At 38.8% G+C, this 17140-nt stretch overlaps 1 protein-coding gene across 5 annotated transcripts in view; it reads left to right on the plus strand.

Moving 5' to 3' along the window:
• Positions 1-11017, plus strand: part of LOC107684944 (protocadherin-7-like) — a 142084-nt gene extending 131067 nt beyond the window's left edge. For 2 of the 5 annotated variants that reach the window (XM_016481332.1, XM_016481333.1), the window contains exon 3: positions 7844-11017. In XM_016481332.1, the coding sequence (XP_016336818.1) occupies positions 7844-8268 (425 nt within the window). In that variant the 3' untranslated portion in view covers positions 8269-11017. Of the gene's footprint in view, positions 1-6698; positions 6718-7843 lie in introns of all 5 variants that reach the window. The other 3 variants (XM_016481334.1, XM_016481335.1, XM_016481336.1) reach the window with 3 other exon arrangements.
• Positions 11018-17140: the final 6123 nt, after the last annotated feature.

A 17140-nucleotide genomic window follows, 5' to 3' on the forward strand; every position in this document is an offset into this window, starting at 1 on the left:
TAAACACATTTCATTACACCAAATACACAAAATAATGTTCTTTTTAGCAGCATCATATGACCCCTTTAATCATTTAAAAAACTTTTTTCACTCTAAAGTTCCTTTTATGCAGTGTTGGGGAGTAACTAGTTACATGTAACGGAATTACGTAATTTAATTACAAAATAAATGTAACTGAAATTAGTTACAGTTACTGAGAAAAAATGTGTAATTAAATTACAGTTACTTCTGAAAATGTTAACGATTACAAAGGGGGTTACATCTGAATTTTTCCCACACATACAGATTTAATTGATTTCTTTCCCAAAATGCACTGACTGCTCTAAAATATATGAGACACCAATGTTTCAGGAGTTTAGGACACAGAATAGGACACATGCTTACTCGATACCTGTTTTATGTATATATGCTTTAACAAAAACGCACACACACACACACACACACACACACAGATATTTAATTGGCTTCTTTCATAAATTGCATTGGCTGCTCTAAAATGACACACCAATGTTTCAGAAGTTTAAGACACATGCTTATTCGATACCTGTTTTATTTCCTATTTATGTAAGTTACCTGTTTATGTAAATTATTTATTTTTAAGATTAAGTGTGTGTTTTTTTTCCCCAAGGCATTGTTAGATGCAAGTTTTTCCTACCATAGCTATGCAAAGATTTGATTTCAAAACCAGTATTATAGCTATTCTTTCTTGTTAAGATTTTAAGTCTGTATTTAACCTCAGAACGATCTCAAAGTAAAAACAGGTGCTAAAGTCAGACTTTGTGTTGGTTGCGCTTTAAAATTAAATGATTATAATCTTAATTCAAGTGATGAAGAATTTTGAAAGTCTGATAGTAATCAGTGTTGAGTGCTACTGTAGGTTAACTCTGCCTGCCCTGCTTTAAATGTTTCAAAATGATTAACAGTTGGAAACATTCGTTAGAAAAGTAATCAAAAAGTAATCAAATGTAATCAGTTACATTACTTTAACGTAATTGAAAATATACACTACTTGTTACATTTTAAATAGGGTAACTTGTAATCTATTACATTTCCAAAGTAACCTTCCCAACACTGCTTTTATGCAATGAAAAGGTTCCATGGATGATAAAGGTTCTTCATGGAACTATCAATGCCAACAAAGAAACTTTATTTTTAAGAGTGTAATTGTCTATATGCATTTTGGGGGGTCACTATATGTGTATAAAAGTGAAGTTGGATGACAGATGTGATGGCTTGAGTCTAGGTGTCCACAATGTGCAAAGAAATAGAGCAAGTGACAGAGAGAACATTAGATCAGCAGCCTAATGAGTCTACAAGGACAGTCCAGCATTATTGAATCAAATGGACAGCACTAACTGGAAAGAAAAGAACAGTCTCCCTCGTTTTTCTTCTCCCTCAATATTCCAGCCTTTTCAGTGGTGTCTGGTGAAAAGAACAACCATCTCTTGTGCATACGCCTCCTAATGATAATATAAAACTCGTGAAGCATCTGTGGACGAAGACAAGATAGTGTGTTAAAGAGGGGTTTTAGTCTCACTAAGAGAAAGAGTGTGATGCTGATTAGAGGCTGGTTTTAGATGCAGGAGAAACAGACAGGGACATTCACAGAGGGACAACACATTCCTGTTGTTGCAAAGAAATGGAGAGATTGTGTCTCAATATGTGTAATTCACTACTACACTGTATCCAAAAAGCAATATGTCAGCAGGATGTCATGATACAGTAGGTGAACAATACCAATATGATGTACAGCATCTGCTGAGACTGTGATGTGTGAAACAAGTGGACACTTTGCTATCCCATAAGGCTACGGAAGCTGAGGAGCCGTCAGATTTGAAAAGTTGACAAAAAAAGTGGGTAAATGTGAGATGGCAGTGTTATTGATATTAAAAAGGTTGTTCCTTGTAGTTGAATTGTATTGGTTTAACAAAATCAAAGTTAAATATGTTCAGTTAGTAGACTAGCATTTGGGGTTGGTAGATTTCACATGAGGGCAAGTAAATGGTGACAAAAAATATTTTTTTTGGAGTGAACTATCCCTTTAAATATGTTCTTGTTGGCAGTGATTTTGTCATTTCATGCTGTATTTCTCTCCCAGTGTGAACAGCAGCATGACTTGACATTGACACTTCCTTCTTGCGGTTTGTCGATGCACATGTTATTGTGTGCGTGAACACATGTGGCAAATGCTATTCTGTAAATGCTGTATATCTATCGGATAATATTGTGGATGCCGCTGAGATTTTAGACTGTCTCTCTCTCACAGACACACACAGGGCGACTGGACAGAAGGGTCAGCAATTCTGGCTGGCAGTTATGTTTTGGCAGGGCCTCCCATCTGGAAAACAGAGAGCAAAAGAGCAGCCTGTAGTTCAGTGGGCCTCTGAGGGACGAGGCTTAACTTGCAGAAGATGAAAACACATGCACACGCAGAACGCATAAAATATAGAAGGACGACTAATGCTTTCACGCGCAAGCACGTTCACGCGTGCTAGAAAAGCTAGGCATTAAGCCTTAAACAGTGGGACAAAATACACACACACCTAAACACATAGATTACAAAATCCTCATATCCCTGTCAATTAGCTGAGCCTCTGGCCCACTTACAGCTTTCCAGAACCCTGCCACCAGCCTCACAACAGCAGAGCTCCAACTGCGCCAGGGAATCCACTTTTGTCCACACGTAATTAACTCACAGAATAGCTCTGAGAGCCATATCTTCCGTTCCCCCCTCCCGCCGTTCCCCTGATCTCTCGTTTTCAAACCCTCCATTGGAGAAGAGTGGATGTTTCTTTTGAGTTATTCAAAAGGACTGGCTGTGGAAAATGGCAGGCATTATACTCCGAGCCCCCGTCGGCAGAAAAGCCCACTATACGAAGTGACAGTTAGCATGCCACAGAGCCGCATGCGTTTCCGGCTTCTCTGCAGCCCGGCGACATTCGCTCTGCCCTGGGCTAGAGGCTCGAGTATGGCCCCCTTTGTTTGCCGTCTCCAAAGCCTCGCTTTTCAGGCTCAAAACCGAGTTTTAAAAGTGGCTTGGGGTCACATTTAAAGCCATGGGGGTTTTAGGCAGAATATGAAAGGAAAAAATACTCTTTTGGCTTTGCAGGCCCATAAACATTTAGTTTCGCTATTGCTACCCTAGTAAAAAAAGTAATGCATTTAAAATATACCTATTTCATACTAAGTATAGTTCAAATCTATTAACATATTTACTGACATATCGCTCAAGACTTGCTGATATAAAAATTATAATTTAACTTTTTTTTGGAGTACTTGTACTTGTACACAATGCACATTTCTTAAGATTTAGCCTAAAATGTGTTTTAATGTCACTATTGATGAGGATTGTATGATCTTTGAATAATATCGGTCTTTAAATGCAAGATATTTAAAGTGTACCTGAAGTATACTTGCAATAGTTCCACTTTAGCTCAATCAAATGTACTTCAGTATATCTTTAGTTGGACTTCAGCATTACTTTCACACAATTAAAGTGCATTAAGTACAAAATTAGTTGTTCCTCTGTAGCAGACTTTAAGTATACCAGTTCAGTATACCAAAAGTACAATTGTAGCATATTTTTACATAAATGTGTATTTATTAGTACATAAATGTGTAACTGTATTTGTAGTATACTTAGCATGAAATAAATGTATTTCAAATACATTTTAGAATATTTATTTTTCATTCATTTCCAGTTCACCTATCTATCTATCTATCTATCTATAAAGAGAGGAATATACAAATATTTAAAAAAGAGAGAAGAGAGGGAGAGATGCATGTAAATGGATCAGTGGATTTCAGTCTGACTTATTCACTCCTGTAAGATGTTAATTTAAATGAAACAAGGTGGAGGCAAAGCCATTCTAGCAATGATTGAATTCATCTCAGTGCATGTTTGACCTGTGTCTGCCCCCATCTAAATGCTCTGAATTATTGCTGCTTCAGAGTGTGTCTTTGAGTGACATCTTAAACGGTCTCCATTTTACCTCTATAATGAGCTGGAAGAGAGACAAAGATTGTGCAAATCACAATTACATGCTGTTATATTACATTAACTGCAGCCTAAAATCAGGCAATGTTCTGTTCCATTTGCAATGAGATTATTGGACAAAACTGTTCTTAGAAGAGAACCAAAAATAGGTGCACAATCTAGGAAAAGACAAAATCCAGTTAAGACTATACTGAAAAAAAAAAAAGATCACTTAAGCTGGAAGAGAACAAACTTATAGGAAAGAAAAAGAACATTGAACAGGAAACTATACTTAATATGCCAGCACTTATAAGTTTCACTTGAATGCTTCAGCACACAAGCAGAATGGATAACAGACAAAATGATCTAATGTATAAAAATCCATCTCTGACATTCAAGACTTTCCAAAGTATCTTCCATGCTCAGACTAAACCATAACTAATTTTTCATTGTTGACTTTCATTGACCATTTTTGTGAAATGTATGTGTATAATGTAATGTAGAGTTATAGAGTTAGTGACGGAATAGTAAAACAGAAGTGTAGCCTCCAGTAACAGGCTGTATGGCAGTGGTGTGCAAGGAGCACTAATGAAGTACCGCTCTCACGCGTGCTGCTTCTTTTGTTGTTTTTCACTGGAGGAAACAATAGCTGAAGACGGCACAGTAAGCGATAGATGAAAAGCCAATGTACGGCCTTGAGGGGCCTGAGTGGTATGAGAGCCAGGCATTAGAGTTGTGAAGCTGTAGAGACGTGGTCTGAAAGACTGATTGGCATGAAATGTTCATCAACTGAACACTAACAATCAAAATTGTCTGGACTTGCAGCTCTATGTGCACAGAATACTAGGCTGATGGAAAATGCTAGATGTTGAATCACTTTAGTTTGGTGGACAGTTATACTCCAGAAGAAAATGAACATTCTGTCATCATTCCAAACCAATATGACTTTTTCCCCACTTTTCTTTCAGGGAACAACACAAGTTGAATTTTTAAAGAATATTCTGGCTAATCCTTTCTGTTTAATAAAAGTGAAGCGCTGGATAGCTTTTCATTCACTGAAATGCTAGTCTAGTTCTCCTTGGCATGTCAATGAGAGAAAAAGCAATATCTGATTGTTCTTTTGAGCGAACTCTTTAATGAATCAACTGATCCATTTCACAGAAGTCTTAATGATGTTTATTATACTTCTGTTGTGTTGTTGCATTTGTTTTGAAGCTTGAAACCTTCAGTCTCCATTCAGGAAAATTACACCCCAAAATTAATTACTCGTGTTGTTTTAAACATGTATGACATTTCCTTTTGTGGAGCACAAAAGATTACTTTTTGAAGACTATTCCGGGCATGCCTTTCAATATACTGTATTAAAAGTGGGTGAGGCCATTTCTGAAGTCTAGCAATAGATTTGTGTGAGGTGCAGACCACATGTAAGTCTATACGTTTGGTCTTGCTCTCCTTGACATGTTAATGAGAGAAGAATCAGTAGGCTTTATGATTATTTTGAGCCAATAAATCATTTGATCTGGTTCACAAAAGTCTAAATGACTCTTTCACAAGTCTGACTGAACTACTGTTTATAACTTTTTATTTTTATTTTTCTTTCTTTCTTTCTTGAAAAGAGCAACCATCACATTATTCAGACTTTCTATTTTTGTGTTCCCTGAACGAAAGAAAGTTTTGAAAACACATCAGCTTTTCTTTTTCCCTGCCAATTCCTTACAGAGACTTAACACAGTGTTTAAAAGAGATGAGCATCTGATCACACGCTGACGTTTTCCTGACAGTCGTGTATGTGAATAACCTGTTACAGTTCTTAATGCCTCTTTGAACACATTAACTGTCATATAAGATTTATCCAGCCATTTTGTAGTCCCTGTCTGAAGCATTAACATTGCACTGGCATATCGACGTCCTGCAGATCGGAGCCTACACACTCATCTTTGTTATTAGTGCTATTGAGGTACTGTCGCTTGACTGAGCGTTCATTGATGCATGAGAGAGCTTTGTGGGGCGAACGTACATCCACACCTCTCCCTACACACTGGGCAGCAATCCAGCCTTACGGTCTCATAAAAGCGCATAGGAAGCAGCACTGAACTCTTTCTGTGGTCTGGTGTCTCAGTCGGACCCAACTAACCCTTACTTGCCCACAATGAAACCATACCGCAGAGACCGCCACTAAAGTTAACAGGAACTCTTCAGGTATTATAGTGTGTCCTTGAGGTCAGGAGGACATGTTTTGGGGTTCGCTTGAGATCAGCGAATGGTCGTAATTGGACAAGAATACTAAATTGGTTTGTGGCAACTAGTATCCTGAACAGTCTTGAGAGACAGTCTGAGTGGGTTTAAATGCCAGCCTGTTGTGATGGGTGACTGAAGAACGCCATTCATAGCACTTGTTCTGTTTTGCAGCATTGATTTCCTGGAATTTAAAGGCTTAGCAATCAAGAAAGTTGTGGAGTGACACGTTTGTTGCTCTTGTATAGATGTGTTTATTTTATAGATGTGTATGAGTTTATTTTTCTCAATCTGTCAATGAATATCTTTGTATGGTTCACCATAGAAGATATTTTTTGCAAACATGCCATGTAATCAATTGATTCTCAGATAACTGCAACACGTTATGTTTTTTTTGTCTGACACCATTCACTAAATTGATTAATCTTACATAGCATTGCACTGTGAAGGAACCGAACGGTGATTCTACCCTATTCTTTCTTTGCAGGAGAAAAAGAACATTAAAAGTAAGCCATGGTTAACCCAAATTTTTGCTCTTCAACAAAAGGCAGCATGCTTTCGTTTTTTAGATTTGCACTCACCCTCTCTTGCTTGTGCCATACCTCACATTTGGTCATTAACCGACCATCTCTAACACTACAGCTTTGTGCTTTGGCATCAAAGGTTAGGGATTTCAGCATTTAGTGTGTGTGTGCACTTCGGCTTAGTGAACTTCATATTCAACCTCGTTTGTGCATAGACTTTTGGCGCATCTGATGGTTATCTGTTTGCTTGTCAAGTGTTTAAAAGTGTAAACAGAATTCTATTCGTTCAGAAGACATTCTGAATAGAAGAGATATGAGATGTTAAGGATACTCGTGGCTTTGAATCTAAAATCTCTTCTCCCAGCCTGGGAAAATAAGCAATCATTCAGATGCGTGAAAGTTAGAGCCTTTAGAAAATGCTTGTATAATCCTTTTAACTTACATAGATGTAGTATGCCACTTCTCAGCAAATCCTCCAATACGTCGCTCCATAAGTACACTGTAGGTGTTCCCTCAGGCCAAGGAGGGGATTAAACTAGAAAAAAAGACACATTGTCTTTTTTCCCGTACAACTTTGCTAAAATTTGATAGCTTTTGTTTTGCTGATAGCCTGTTAGTTGAAACATAAAAAAACATGACGCATACACGACGCTCGCATAAAAGCACATAAACTACACACACAGCCATTAGAGATGGATTCAGGCCATTAGTTTAGAAGTCAGAAGTCATTGAACAGTAGAATTGCCCCACGTTTTCAAAGCATGGTCTTCTTTTTACAGCTCACATTATTTCTTCATTTGTTTAATTTGTGTTTTAGCTTTAAGTGTTGTTGTTTGTGTATGTACCTTTCCATTTTTGTGTGCTGTGGTATGTGTTGACCATGAAGTTACAGTGATTAAAAAAAAATAAAAAATGCACAAAGCTGATCAAAAACATTTGTTGAACACTTACAATTCTAAAGCAATTTCGTGAGACACATACCACAATTATTATTATTATTATTTTTTGGTGTCAATATTTCAGTGTTTTCTTCAGTTTCTCCAGTTGTTTACAGCCAAACAACGTCATTAATGTTCCACCGCTGTCTCCTTCTCTCTGTTTCCCCCAGACTCTCGGCCCCTGCCTGACGTAGCTATGACGGGTAAATGCACGCGGGAGTGTGACGAATATGGCCACTCGGATGCCTGCTGGATGCCTGTGCGCACCTCGCCTGAACGTAGGCCCAAGGCCACCCCTCCCAAACTCTCCACCTTCATGACCTCCCCCGGGGGCAGCGTTGCCGAACAGCCCAGCAGCCAGGAGACGCTAGCTGTTGCCAACGGGGACCCCTCGCACCTGTTGGGCGACCGTAACCGTAATCTCCTTAACAAGAAGATGGCCTCCTCCTCCTCATCCTACGACGCCTTTAGTTCAGCTGGATTTTCCGCCCGCGAGGAAACATCTCGCCCCACTGAGGAGATTCCGCTAGCACCCACGGGTGAATACAAGCCGACGCAATGCGGAACTCTCACCAGGCGGGAAGTTTACCTGTAATCGACACACAGCAACTGCGAAGGGACGATGACAGTGACTCAGCATGGTCAGAGATGCTGTTAGCAAACCAAACCCTAAAACAAAAGCAACATGGATTTTCCTCGAACTGCTCGCGCAACTAGTGCGGTGCTACTTTCAAATTTAAATAGCCGTCTGAGTAAAAACTGTGGAATTACATGTTGTAAATGTGTGTGAGACGGATGAGACGGAGGAGGGGGAAGTGGCCGAGGTGGAGAGAAGGGAAGGTTGGTGGATCAGTGCTACTTTGCTGCTAGCGTATCGGGCTCCGTAGACTTCCCCAGAGTGTTGCCTGGTTTCTGTAGACCTCTTTCTAAACATGCATGCATCATCTAGCCCCTTAAGAGTGTGTGCCCCTTGAGACGGACCTGGACTATACCTTTTTGTCTTTGTTTTTATAACTGATCGTGAACCTATGAGACTAGTTCTGTCTTTTAATCCGTTTTTATTTTTGGGGGTGGGCGGGAGTGTTTTTATGTGGATGTATTATGTCCATATGCAATCAGTCGAAGTACTGGACTGTCCGGACAACCAATCCCATTAACAAAGAAGAAGAAAAAAAAAAAGACAGGCTAATGATGGGCGAAAATCATTGTACGATGATTGGTGATGACCTACCTTCACATTTTGTACGTCGTCATTGACTTTAGCCTTTTACAAGGGTTTGTAGATACTCAAATGGCGCAAGTGAACGGCATACGTGCAAATGAACTTACAGTGCGAGAAGCAAGTTTACCTGTGTGCCTATCAACTTTATGTACACGTGAAGGAACACAAGCATACACAGATCCACTAATGCACGTTTTTTTGTCGTGTGGGTGAAGTATTGTACATATATATAGTATATATAATCTGTAAACATACTCTGGACACACGCATTGAAATCACGAGTGACCCGTTTTCATCCCGCTCACATGCACCTCTGGAAGTAGAGGGAGGTTCTTTACATTGCAGAGCTTATCAGTTATTTGCCTGAATGCTATAGGTTTGTGTAATTGTGGTTCATCCCTCTCTAGATGTGTGAAACTATGCTGAAGTTTTTGTGGTCTCAAGATGGCCTCCTGGCACACACACTTGCAAACACACACAATTGATCCGCACACTGTACATACACATTATAATTATCCCATAAAGCCACAGGAACACTATTTGGATATGCTGCTGGGGTGAATTAGTTTAATAATATTGCCCTGCTGAAGAGCTTGGGCTGGCCCTGTGTATCATTTCTAGTATGAATGTTAAATAGAGCAATAAACTCATTCAACAGATTCACTCTCAATCTCACACACTTCAGAAGAGTAATCAAGGATGAGAACTCGTGTCCCCCGTGTAGCAGTCAGAGTGAACCGACTACTTGTACAATCACATTCAAAGTTCGGCTACTACAGGCACGATAGGAACGATTGCAATGCGACACATGATGCCGCTGTATAACCAAAGTATTGGGAACAACATGACGTGATGTCTCAAAGAACTGGGACAGGAAAGCTCCTTTTTAGGTCACATGTTGCTTTAATTACCTTCACATATGTTCCAGTGCAATGTGGGGAAACCACGTACGCACTTATACATGCATCACGGGCCTATCCCAAACCATTTGCAAGAGGAGGAGTATACCTAGGAGGCATCCGTGCTTTTAAAAAAGGAGGCAAATTATTCAGATGCAATTGATTTTTCTGTTTTGTTTTGTATGTTAATGGTTCCTTGAGTTTGAACGGACTGCCTTTTTTGCAGCTTCCAGATCTGTAGTCTGTATGTACTACTCGTGTTTAAAAGAAGTGCTCTGATGCTTACAAACTGTATACATAGATATGTACTTTTAATTGCACGTTTAAAGGGAATCTACACTTACTATGAAGAAGAAAAAGAAAAAAAAAAGTGTACAAATATCATACCCTGTGAACATGGAAGTCCACTGCTTGCATTTGTTACGAACAGACACTAGACATTGTAGTATGACTATGTATATTGATTTGACGAGGATGAAAAAGAATCATACACATGCGTGATTCACCGATTTATTTAGCATCATATCATCCGTTGCTTATTTATATTTTTGTTTTATAGCAAATGTACTTTTATCCATTGGTTCACAGAAAATTACCTATCATTATGTAGAAAATGAGTTGTGAAACTTGATTCCAAAACAATTCAAAGGAGTCTCACGTATCTCACAACTCTCCGTTCTATTTGTTTTTTTTTTAATATACGCTCATAACGATGCCCCCTTCAGATCTCATCAGTCATATCTTCCCCTTTCCTTCCCAGTGCCACTTTGTATATGTAGTGCTTCTGCAAAAAAGAAAAGAAAAAAAAAATCTAAACAAAACTATAGAGTGAATGCAAAATATGCAACCGTGCCTTTTTATACCTTTATTGGTATGACTCGTTGGTTTTAACCAGTATGAAACCAATTGTACTGAGATGCTTTCTAAAAGTGGAGGAAGAGTACTTTATGCTAAAACTACAGTTCTGGCAATTTTACTACGATAGACTTTCAATTAACAAAAGCTTTTATCTTGTGGCTTCTTTAAGTAAGGTCAGTCGAACTTTGTCAAGTATATTGATGAGAACCAACTGTACGTGTGATAGGTGATACCCTGGTATATCCATCCATTTCAAAGCTAGCATGGTCACATGTCTAAACTGCAAGGATAACTTTAGTCATGAAAGCGACAGTTCGGAAAGGATCAGTAAAGATATGATGCTGCGATGGCGGCACAGCAAAAAAGCAGTGTCCTTTAGGAATGAAGCAAGCACACTTTGAGACATTCTGCCGTTTTGATGATATGAGAAGGCAGAAGAATCACAAAGCTCCAAAGGTTTGTGAATGGGACACACACCTCAGATGACTATAAAATAGATATACAGTATGTATATATATATATATATATATATAGCTGGTTTCATACACTAGGCAGTTACTACATCTTAAAAAAGAAACTGAGGAGATCAACACCTACGTCTACTGTACATGCCTGGAAAAAGTCTGCACCTTAATTCCTAAAAGACATCTGACTTTGTTGTCGACGTGCTAAAATCGTTTTTGTTTAATTGTCGTTTGCACTCTGAGGTGTGTGTTTCTTAAGCTTTCAACTTAGAAGAAGATATAAGACTTAAGTAGTAGCACTTCGGTCATAGGACACATCACAGATAATGAAAAAAATTAATTGTAATTTTAATCATACTCTATTTGTCCTTTGACTTGGATGTTGATGTAGAATTGAGAATTGAGAATTGATTTTAATCATTGTTTTATTAGGAGTCACTATGCACGCAGCTTAGCTGAACATGGCAAATGTACTGAGCGCAAGCCCACCTCTATTTATGATCTATTTTACATATTTTTTTGCTTTTGTACAGGTATTTCTGTAAATAAATTGCTTGTCATTTTTGTCTCTGCAGAAATTAAAATATACCATGATACAACAGTGGCTGGATTTGTTTTTTTAAATGTATTTTAGGATATTACACAAAGGATAATAATTTAATTTGTCAAATTATACAGTGAATACTTAATATATGATTGCAAACAAACAAGCAATCAAATGCACTTGTTTATTTATTTTGTTTTTTTTTGTCCTGCTGGTTAACAAATGCCACCCAGTAATACATTTTACATGAATGGCAAGGCATAGAGCACACTTACGTAGCCACCAAAGGCTGGCAAGCAACACACCTATAAATTAAGCCTTTTACTTTGCCAAGTTGTGATGTCAAACACAGGCTTCTTTGCTTGACCACATCCAGTAGTTTAGAAATGATTAGAGAGCAGATAGTATTTTTCATTGCCCCAGTGCTGTTAAAACTTTCATTGAGTGTCAATCATCAATCAGAGTTAATCATAGCACAGTTTAGTTTTAATTAATTCCTAAACAGAATCAGACTCAGTACATTAAAACAGTGTCTAGACTCTGATATAGAACAACGCTCAAAGCCACAGTTCACACTGATAATCAGTGCTTCTGACTCATCCAAAATATCCATTAAAATATGTATAATATAACAGTACAAATCAGTACCACACTTGTTTCATCTAAGATTTTTATGTAATCACACTGTAATGTAGTTAATGTAAAAAATTTGAATAAAACATTTCTCTCTGCTGTGATTTTTTCAGTGTTCAAATCAAATTAGTTTTAAACAGTGTGCCCAGAGATTTTAAAACTGCTTTGTTTAGATTATTATGCACTTATCTGTAATAACTAATATAGCTGCACTTTTTTTTTTTTCTTTTTGAGAAGTGGGTCAAATGCGGAACAACAAAAATCAAGATAAAACTAAATGTCACAATGATTTTGAGTATAATTGTGCTTATGCATTATTCCAGAGATGTATTCAAATGAGTTGTTCACTCACACAAACACACGTGTATACATACATGTTTGTGTTTGTTTGTGTGTGTGTGTGTGTGTGTGTGTGTGTGTGTGTGTGTGTGTGTGTGTGTGTGTGTGTGTGTGTGTGTGTGTGATATATAAGTGACTTTACCTTCCATCAGTAAGAGTGTAAAGGTTGAATTAGCAGAGTAATGCTACGCAACATAATGGAAGACATGTCAGAGTTAAAAAGAGGAATAACTTTTGGTGCGTGTCTCACTGGCGCATATTCGCTGGAGATAGCCGTTGGAGCGCGTCAATGGAGATCAGGAGTACAGGTAAACAGTCCACTTTGATAAACGAGACCAGACAAGGAGGAGAGATGAGGTGTGTGGTTAACTAGTGATGCTGATGAGTGAACTTGATGGAGTGCAGGTGTGGCTGGTTAGTAATCAGGTGAGAATGTGTGTTGTGATTGGGGGAATTCAGAGCCTGGCTGATCCGTGACACTGCCCAACTCACTGTAGAGCTAAATATGCATCTTGACTCTACTGTTTCCACCAAAACAGTTCTTTGGGAGCTCCACAGGGTCAGTATTCATGGTTGGGCTGCTATAGCTAAGCATTTGGTCACTCATGCCAATGCCAAATATTGGTTTTAATGGTGCCAGTAGTGAAAATCATGTGAAGCATGTATTGTTCTCAGATAAGTCTACCTTCTCTGTTTTTTCCCACATCCATGGGAGTTAGTCTGGAGAAACCCCAAACAGACTTACCACTTCACCCAAAGTGAAGCACGGGGGTGGATCAGTGATGGGTTGGTTTGCAATATCATGCCATTATCTACTGTGCTTGATGGGTCACATGCCAATGACTACCGAACCATTCTGGAGGACCATGTGCTCCCAATGGTTCAAACATTGTTCCCTGAAAGTGGTGCCATGTATCAAGATGATAATGCACCAATACACACATCAAGATCGGTGGGTGGTTTGTTGAACATGAAAGTAAAGTAAAACCTCTTCATGGCCTGCACAATCACCAGATTTAAATATTACTGAGATATTTCTGGGTATTTTGAAGGAACAAGTCAGGAAACGTTTCCTCCACCAGCATCACGTAGTGACTCGGCCACTGTTCTGCAAGAGGAATGGCACAAAATCCCTCTGGCCACTGTGCAGGGTTTGTATCTGTCATAACCAAGACAAAGTGATGCTGTATTGGCTGCAAAAAGAGGCCCTACACTATACTAATAAAATAATGTGGTCTAAAACCAGGTGTTTCTGTTATGAATGCCATGAATGTTCAATGGACTGCAAGAAATTACTCATTCAGTCCCTACAAAAAAAAGAAAAAAAGAAAAAGAGAATGAGGTGTTTTATTCAGAAAAGATATTATTCAACAGCAAAAATATGTCATTTCCAAAAAGCCTTATAAGTAGAACTGCAGTCGTATACACTGTGAACAGCTGTGAATAACAGGAATTATTTTTGTCTCCGTGATTAGTTACACAGGGACATGGGAAACACAACCCTTGAGATTTGTTTAAAAAAATGCATTATTTACCATGTGCCCTAGAGACTTTGCTGACTTCTACTTTTGCAGAAGGGTGCCTAAACTCCCCAGTGTTCACTGCTGTTCCCTGCTCAGCCTCATAAAGTCCCTTAGCCAGTGTGATGGATGGAGCACTCACAGAGGACTGACCCTGGATCAGCGGCTCTCAGCTGCTGCAGGAATCCAACATGACCCTCGAGGTATGAGAGCACGGCTATTACACCCCCAAAACTCTCTAACTTCTTTTGGACTCAATAATATAAACTTGTCCCTAACCTTTTTGACCATGATTTATACAATGCTCCAAATACAGACTTCCTGGGTGTAAAAACAACAAATAATAGTTGCACAAATGTGAAGGCTTGCACCAACAGGCCTACAGTCAACTTCTGTACAACATTACGTAATTATGTTCATAAAACGGGGGGAGGGAAGGACACCTCATCCGGAACGAGAGCAAACTATGTAACTATGTTCATCCCCCATCTCAATAGCACATAATGCATCTTCATCTAGATCAGATGTTAGGGTGTGGTAAAGGGGAGAAATGGAAAGAAATAGAGATCCAGATCCAGCGAGAGAGAGAGAGTCGATACTCAGCAAGGGTAATTAATAATGTCATTGATCAGCGCTCACTGCTGTTCTGCTCAAGATGGTGTTTTGAAATTAATTTCCCTGTCATATTTAACCCTGCCTTTCTCAGCCACTGATTGAGAATTTTATGAACCACTGAGGTGATGCATAAACATATGGGCACAGCCCATACCCTGTCAATGCAGAGTTATGTTTACCTGATTTATGATTTTCTAATATTCTCCTCTATATAACGGGAAATTAAATCAAAGGCTGTTAGCACTTTGTACAATTGATTTGTGGTATTTGTGTGGCATATTTTTTTTTCTCCTTCTGTATGAAGTGAAATAATTAAATCAGCATTTCTAGTGCTGAGGCATACAATAACTTTACATTTAATTGAAACCATAAAGATGTGTGTTATATCTCTGTTCACTCTCTATCTCTATTGTAAAGTGCTATAAAAATAAAGGTGACTTGACTTGAACAGCATGACTGCAAATGTGAGTTCAATAAACAAGAAGTTAATACTGACTAATTTACTAATTAGACAATTATTTCCGCTAAGCCAATTAAAATAGTTACAAACAGTGAAAGTCAAAACAAGATTATTTTGCTCCCAGAAACACAAAGTAGTGTCATACCTGAATGAATCTGTTTTTGAACGAATCAGTTGAGTAAATGATTCAATAACTCATGTATTAACACAGTCACATGTCGACACCTAGTGGTGGCAGAAAGAGTGACTGAAAAACCCAAATCCAGACTCACTAAAAGAAAGACATCTTGCAAGTGCAATGCTGTATCAGGTGAGCTACTGAGCAAGTTTACTATGTCATAAAAGCCACAGATATGGGGCTGGTTATGTGATGCTAATGTATGTATATACAATTAAAGGGGTGCTATTATGCTTTTTCACTTTTTCAACTTTAGTTAGTCTCTAATGTTGCTGTTTGAGCATAAAAAAAAAAGATCTGCAAAGTTACAAAGCTCAAAGTCCAATTCAAAAGGAGATATTTTATTTAACAGAAATCACTTTTCAAAAACTAGAACGAACGACTCGTTTGGGCTACAACGCATATTTTCCGGGATTTGTGATATCACAAATATCGACAAATGGGTCGAGGCCTGGTTGAGCTACACTAGAGAAGGCAACGAGTGTTATCACTATGTCGGAGACAAGCTAGCTTTCCCAAGGCAGACAAACTTAGAGTGCTTACAATCATTCAGGTTTAAATCGCGCTCAAATTGATTTGATATTGCCGCAATATTTACACTGAAGCTCGCAGGCAGCTATGGTAAGGGGCATGACATTTCCTGACCAGGCGCAGAGTGCTGCCAATCACAACACACACTGGCCCAGCTAACCAATCACAGCACATTTCGTATTTAAGAAGCGGGCCTTCATTTGATACTGGAACTATTCGAGCCATTCATGTCAGACTGGGGAGAGAGGCGCTGTAATAATGTAAAATATATGAAAAATAATGTTTTTCGAACAACCTAGTATGAGATCCTGTTCGCGTACACCCCCAAAACAAAATCAAGACTTTGTAAAAGAGCATAATAGGACCCCTTAAATACATGTGAGTGACATGACATGTGGCCAAGTATTCCATACTAGGAATTAGTGCTCTGCATTTAACCCATCCAAAGTGCACACACACAGCAGTGAACACACACACCGTGAACACACACCCGGAGCAGTGGGCAGCCATTTTTTGCTGCGGCGCCCGGGGAGCAGTTGGGGGTTCGGTGCCTTGCTCAAGGGCACCTCAGTCGTGGTATTGAAGGTGGGAGAGAGCGCTGTACATTCACTCCCCCCACCTACAATCCCTGCCGGTACGAGACTCGAACCCGCAACCTTTGGGTTACGAGTCCGACTCTCTAACCATTAGGCCACAACTTCCCCTATTGTACATTGTAATTTGTGTGAAAATGACTAAACGCTGTTTGTGTTTTATTACTAGTAGTGGTTCAGATGGAATCTTCAGTGAATTGTATGCATAGGAATGTTTTGGAAGAAAAAAAAAGGTATAAAGGCTCTTTTCCCCCCAAATGTTCCTATGTAATAAATAAACAAATAAATAAATACCCACCACTAACACAGACAAGCAGATTGATACAAACAGTGAACAGTCTCAGTGCTCATGGAACCCCCACATTGTTAAACATTTTCATGTATTTTTACAGTAAGTTACTGGCAGCAGTTATGCTTGCATAAAAACATATAATAATCAAATTAACTTACCAAACTTGCATAAATCCTAGTTTCTGCTTCTCTCTCCGGTCAGCAGCAGCTGTGTTGTCTGTGATGTGATGTCAGGTGGTGCGCTATTTACAGCAATCCTGTATTATTGCCCGGTGTATTACAGTCAGGCTACAGCAAGGTTACAGCAATGCTAAATATAC

Source organism: Sinocyclocheilus anshuiensis, unplaced genomic scaffold (genome assembly GCF_001515605.1).
Source record: "Sinocyclocheilus anshuiensis isolate Anshui unplaced genomic scaffold, SAMN03320099.WGS_v1.1 scaffold49, whole genome shotgun sequence".
Classification (NCBI taxonomy): Eukaryota; Metazoa; Chordata; class Actinopteri; order Cypriniformes; family Cyprinidae; genus Sinocyclocheilus; species Sinocyclocheilus anshuiensis.